The following is a 6,564-nucleotide window of genomic DNA, read 5'->3' as shown; positions in this document are numbered from 1 at the left end:
AAAATGCTAAAAGGATGATAGTGAAAAATATACAAAATGCTAGGAGGATGATAGTGAAGAATATAAAAAATGCTAAAAGGATCATAATGAAGAATATAGAAAATACTAAAAGGATGATAGTGAAGGATAGACAAAATGCTAAAAGGATGGTAGTGAAGAGTATAAAAAAAGCTAAAAGGATGATAGTGAAGAGTATAACAAATGTTAAAAGGATGATAGTGAAGAATATAACAAATGCTAAAAGGATGATAGTGAAGAGCAGGCTATAACAAATGCTGAAAGGACGATAGTGAAGAGTATAAAAAATGCTAAAAGGATGATACTGAAGAGCAGGCTATAACAAATGCTGAAAGGATGATAGTGAAGAGTATAAAAAATGCTAAAAGGATGACAGTGAGGAGCATAACAAATACTAAAAGGATTATTTATTTAGATTCAAAATGGCCAATTTACCGCAATGCATTCTGCGAGCCAAAATAGGCCCATATTTGACGAGTGATACCAAATGTCAAAAGAAAAGCTTTTTTTTAATGTTTGACAGATAATTCAAGGGGAGGAGTTTTCGTACGAAGTCACTCTCTCCAGAAATGGAAAAAGATTTCTTTCACCTCACAAGACCCGCCCGCCATTCCTTTCTACGAAGGAAAGTTGTTTGTTAAAGGAAAATAAAGAAAATGAAGTAAACAAACGTGAAAATAAGATACAGGGAACGTAGAAGTCTTCGTTTCTTCCTCTCGAAGTGAGAGAAAAAAAAAAAACAATACGAAGATGAAAAGCAAAAAAGACGATCGAAGAAAATCGTTCAAAGGGACAAGAAGAAAAAAGAAAAAGATATAAAATTCTTTTTAATGTAACTCCAATGTTACAAATACGTCGAGCATTAAGCGAAGTCAACTAAAAAGAAACATAATCTTCCTTTTATCTGAAAAGTACATTACAACAGTCAAGGAAATTTGACACATCTAATGCTTCTTCGTGACATGATAATGTGACATGTTCACTGTGTCTCAGATAATTTTTAAATTTTAATACATCTGTACATTTGATATAGCTATCAATTACCGATTAAAAGAATCTGATCATTGTTTGTTAGGAAAGAGAAAAATGTAACAACATTAATTCTCTCTCTCTCTCAGTGGATTTCCAGACAAATCTGTTATGCATCTGTTGACCTGCATGATCAATTAACTACCTGGTAGTTAGTTTAATGTAGTGGGTCGCATACAAAGCAAGGAGTTGGACACAGGTTTGTAATATATATACATAATATATATATATATATATATATATATATATATATATATATATATATATATATATATATATATATATATATATATATATATATATATATAGTATATAATATATATATTATAAACACACACACACACATATATATATATGTTATACATATATATATATGAATAATCTACAAAAAGATTTGTAAAGGTGTAAAATATACGAAAAGCTTGCCTTGTTAAAAAGGCCTCTTGATTTGTTACAACGTTTATGTTTAATGTCAGGTTTCTGCGGATGTATTACTATTTTACATTTGCATTTATACAAGGGATAAATCTTTTTGGCAATTATGAAAGTGCATAAACAATATGCTACAAGGCAAGTTATTATGATTATCCGGGAAAAGGATCACCAAATATATGTATAAAATAAATAAAATAAATAAATAATATATATATATATATATGTGTATATATGTGTGTATATATATATATATATATATATATATATATATATATATATATATATATATATATATATAGATATAGAGAGAGAGAGAGAAAGTTATGCAGATCATTAATTTGACTGACAAACAATATAAATATTGTAGTCATTAACCAAGTCATGGCCACATGTCATAAATAAATCAATAATGTCATATATTCAGTACCAAATATAAAAAAAAACTAATAAAAATGAAAAAAAAATCCACTCTGAGCTCAATATGAGAAGTGATTCAGACGCTGCACACGTCTGCAAAAAAAATATCACTGTCATTTCACTGCATTAACATTAATGAAAATATAATAAAGCAGCCATCGTAATATTTAAACAAGCCCCTCACTCCTCATAAATTTCCATGCGCCCTGTGTCAGAACGATCTCGGGGAATCAAAAAAAAAAAAAAAAAAAAAAAAAGAGACTGATTCGACTTAATCATAATTACATTAATTACATTTCCACTCCAGGGAACAAAATGTAATTGGTCTCATTGGACCAATAGAAACCCTTTAATACACCCTCCTGTACCACCCCCCTCCCCCTTTCTCTCTTTCTATACCTTCCCCTATCCTCTGGATTCAAAGGACCCCACCCTCCCCCACCCCTAACTCCTTAGTTCTTTACTCGCTTAACCGCAATGGCACCTCATTTCCTACACCCCGAGAGGACCGGGAATGAGTGTGTTCTCTCTTATCCGAATTGATCCGAACGGGGCGAATCAATCGGTTATCTGGGCCGTTCTGATGGGCCTTTAATCCAATCTGGCCAACGACATCATAGGACTCCCATTAGATTCATTCCCGACAAGATAAGCCATCATCCCCCGCCCGCAATGAATACATCTCCGCCGACCATTGGCTGCGCTGATCAATGTGGCAACAAATCCCCGGCCAATGGGCGACGCCGGTGGGCGGGGTCTCGGCGGCGACTGGTCCGCCGGGCATCCGGTGGGCGTGGCCGCAGCGATCGGAGCTCCCCGCGAACAATAGAGTGTAACGAGGATTAGGCGAAACATATCACATGTTAGGGTTTATTTGCCTCATCTCGAGGTGAAGGGATGAGTGGAGGGTGAGCTTCGGACTCGACCACAACAGCGAGCGGCGAACCCCTTCCTTCCTTCCTTTCTTACTTACTTACTTCTGTGTGCGTGCGCGCGCGCGCGTCCCCGCCCGAGTGTGCGAATCGAAAGGCGCGAAGCCTGAAGCCTTCCTTAATTTGCTTGCTTGGTTGCTTGCTGCCCTCAGCGCGGCGGCGCTCGAGATCACTGGAAGGAAGGAATCATATATACAATCTGTCATAGATAATTCCCGCGAGTGAAGACAGCCATGACGGCGATGAGAGCGAGATGATGACCTGGCCGAACAACACGGTGTGTGTGTGTCCTTCAGGCCCCTGGACCACGCCGCCACCAGCAGCAGTAGTAGTAGTAGCAGTCTGACACTCGAGTGGTCCAGCAGTTCTTGAATGGCCGTCGAATAACTTGAGTCATATTAGTGCTCTGTGATATTATTATAGAGCGAGCGACCGTCGACCGCAGTGGAGGGGATATCAGTGTTTTACAAAATGCTGCCCAGTGTCGGACATGCTGGCGTTCTGGGCGGGGGTCTTCGCCCACTGGCCCACTCGGCCCTGCCCGCCCACAGCATCTTGGGCTCCCTGCCGCCGCTGCCCTTGCCTTTTACAGCCACGTCGGTCGCCACCAGCATGGGCGGCGTGGCGACGCCCTTCGTGGTGGAGTCTCTCCTGAGGGAGAGGGCGTCGCACCTCGCCCGCCCCGTGGCCACCAAGCCCCCGCCGCTCCTCCTGTCGGACGATCATCGAGGAGGGGCGCCGGAACACTTCTACTACAAGGAGGACGCCGCCGCCCACTACTTGGGCCTCCTGGCGCGCCCAGCCGGTCCGGACCGCCTGACGCCGCCCGCGCTGCAGTCTTCGCCACCCAGGTCGAGGGGCGGCGACGAGGGCGACCCCGGAGGATGCGGGTGCGACGGCGACGCCTCCCACAGCCCGGGTCTGGAGACCCCAACTCACAAGCCCCACCTGAAGTTCTCCGTCACGGCCATCCTTGGGCACGACGCCCCCCCGAGCTCTCCTCCCAGACACGAACACTTAACGCCCGATCAACAAGACACAGGTGTGCATTCATCACAGCAATAATATGAGTTGCCTGTTCAATATCCTCCTCTAATCATTATTAATCACTGACTTTCTTCTTCTCTCCAAGGCTGATGCAAGGTCCAGTCTGCAACTGCATCCAATCGAAAGAAAGTTGTGTCCACATATTTTATTTTTAATGTTACTTACGAAGAAAAAAGTGCTTTCTAATACCCCTACACTTCACGAAGCTTTATCTTTCTTTATTGACATGTATTCTCATCATATCGTTTTTCTAGTGAATTAAAAAACGTTCATATTATTGGTCATTCTTTCTGTAAAGGTATAATACATGGTGTACGATATAATGTGCATTATTGATTATTTCATAAATCAAATAAAGTACGCTGCACACACACACACACATATATACATACATACATATAATTATATATATATATATATATATATATATATATATATATATATATATATATATATATATATATATATATATATATACTATATACATACACATATATACATACTGTATATATTTCCCCGTTGAATATGCATCTTCATGACGATTCATAGGCGAGTCATCTAAAAATAATGACTATACAATATTACTATACAAACACAAACACGCCGCACTTATTCAGTTATTCCAAAAGGATACAATTTTCTTCAAGATAACTGATCTTTCTACAAAATCGGTCGCTCCAAACGGCCCTAACTACCTCAACATCAAATATCTTTCCGAGTGTTGTAGATCATTAACAAATATTCCATCTATAAACAAAATATAATATATTCATGTCGATGACACACTGGCACCACATATAACCTGCGTTGTGTGATCAAGGAACAAGTGAGGTAAGTGAGAATAATTTCCCTAATTGTCATTGTATGTATTATTCTTCAAGCAGGAGACGTTGTACCCGAAATTGTCAAAGAATTCCCGAAGAGTTTTTACAAGTATTTCTGAAGAGTTCTACAAGATATTACAAATGCCTCTACGCATGATTCAGTTATAGCCTGTATATATAGTATATATATATATATATATATATATATATATATATATATATATATATATATATATATATATATATATATATATATATATATATATGTACATACATACCTCAAAGCTAGTTTTCTAGCAGTTCTAAAGAAAAGGGTTAAAATTTGTTTCACATTACTCAGTTCATTAGCAAAAACGAAGCTGCCGCTACTGATACTACGCTACTACTACTACTATTACTACTACTACTACTACTACTAATAATAATAATAATAATAATAATAATAATAATAATAATAATAATAATAATAATAATAATAATAAAATATGTTTTTTGTTAAACCTCAAAGAGGCAATTCATAGGGACTTGTTTTCTTTCCCGCATGGCGAGGGGGGGGGAACTATTATTGGTTTCCCTCTATTTAATACCTTATTCTTGTCGCTTTTTTTGCCATGCCAATAATCTAATTAACATCTCATGGATTCCTTTTAAAGGAAATAAATATATTTGTATCCTCAAACCAACGGTAAAAGTAAAAATGCTTTCTTTTCTACCCGAAACCTTCAAAAACAGGAATTTTTCCTACATGCTAGACAAAGGTGTCAAAAATCGCCTAGAATTTCTGTTTTGCTTGCGTTCTAGCTAATCTAGAAGAAGAAGAGTCTCATTTTTATTGTTTTCTTCTTATTATTTAATCATGCTTTTTTCACGTTTAAGGAGATGTGTATTAAATCAAATACGCACATAATTCAGGCAGCATTCTCATAAGCTATTCTAAGACAAAAGAATCTTATTTAATCATGCTTTCTTGTTCTTATGTAATTATGTTTTCGTTGCTGTTCAGGGAGATATAATTAGATCAAATAATAACATAAATCACGCAGCATTCTCAAAAGCAAATAATTCTTATTCAATTATAATTTCTTCTTATTTAATTATGCTTTCTTTACTGTCCAGGAAGATATAAATTAAATAAAATTATAACATAATTCACGCAACATTCTCATATGCAAATAATTCTCATTCAATTTTGCTTTCTCCTTATTTAATTATACTTTCTTTGCTGTCCAAGAAGATATAAATTAAATCAAATAATAACATAATTCACGCAGCATTCTCGTAAGCAAATAACTCAATCATTTTCAGTGACAGGACCTTTGCTACCTGCTACAATAGAACCGCTCAAAATGAAATCGACGAAGGATTTCATCGCTAATTTAAATGAATGAACAACATATTAAGAAAAAAAACCCACCTAATTCTGAAAGATGGGATACTTTACAGGTGACATGAACATGCAAAAGACGAGTTAATTCAAAGTCCACGGTATCTTCAAAAAAAATATCCCTTGCTACATCGCTTAATATGGTATTCGGAAAGACTGAAAAAATTAAATATATAAAAAAAGAGAAAATATCCATAGGTAAATCGCTTAATATATGGTATTCTGAAAGATAGAAAAAATTAAATTAAAAAAGAGAAAATATCGCTGGCTAAATCGCTTATTATAGTATTCTGGAAGATGGAAAAAATGAAATAAATAAAAAAAATAATAAATCAGGACACTTTAAATGAATAAATAAACGATATACAAAAGACGAATTAAATAGTAAACAGTAAAAATGAATCAAATAAATACCTAAATAAATAAAAATAAATAAATAAATATAAAAAAAACAATTAAATAAATAAAAGATAAATAA

At 36.2% G+C, this 6,564-nt stretch overlaps 1 protein-coding gene across 1 annotated transcript in view; it reads left to right on the top strand.

The window, feature by feature from the left end:
* Window positions 1–3,171: 3,171 nt before the first annotated feature.
* Window positions 3,172–6,564, top strand: part of LOC136844637 (homeobox protein DBX1-A-like) — a 47,848-nt gene continuing 44,455 nt past the window's right edge. Inside the window, 1 exon segment of the mRNA XM_067113914.1 lies at window positions 3,172–3,873. Within this exon segment, the coding sequence (XP_066970015.1) occupies window positions 3,303–3,873 (571 nt within the window). The 5' untranslated portion in view covers window positions 3,172–3,302.

The sequence above is a fragment of the Macrobrachium rosenbergii genome, chromosome 2 (assembly GCF_040412425.1).
Source record: "Macrobrachium rosenbergii isolate ZJJX-2024 chromosome 2, ASM4041242v1, whole genome shotgun sequence".
Lineage (NCBI taxonomy): Eukaryota > Metazoa > Arthropoda > Malacostraca > Decapoda > Palaemonidae > Macrobrachium > Macrobrachium rosenbergii.
Note: the sequence above shows the minus strand (reverse complement) of the source record. Positions and strands in the feature narration are given on the sequence as shown.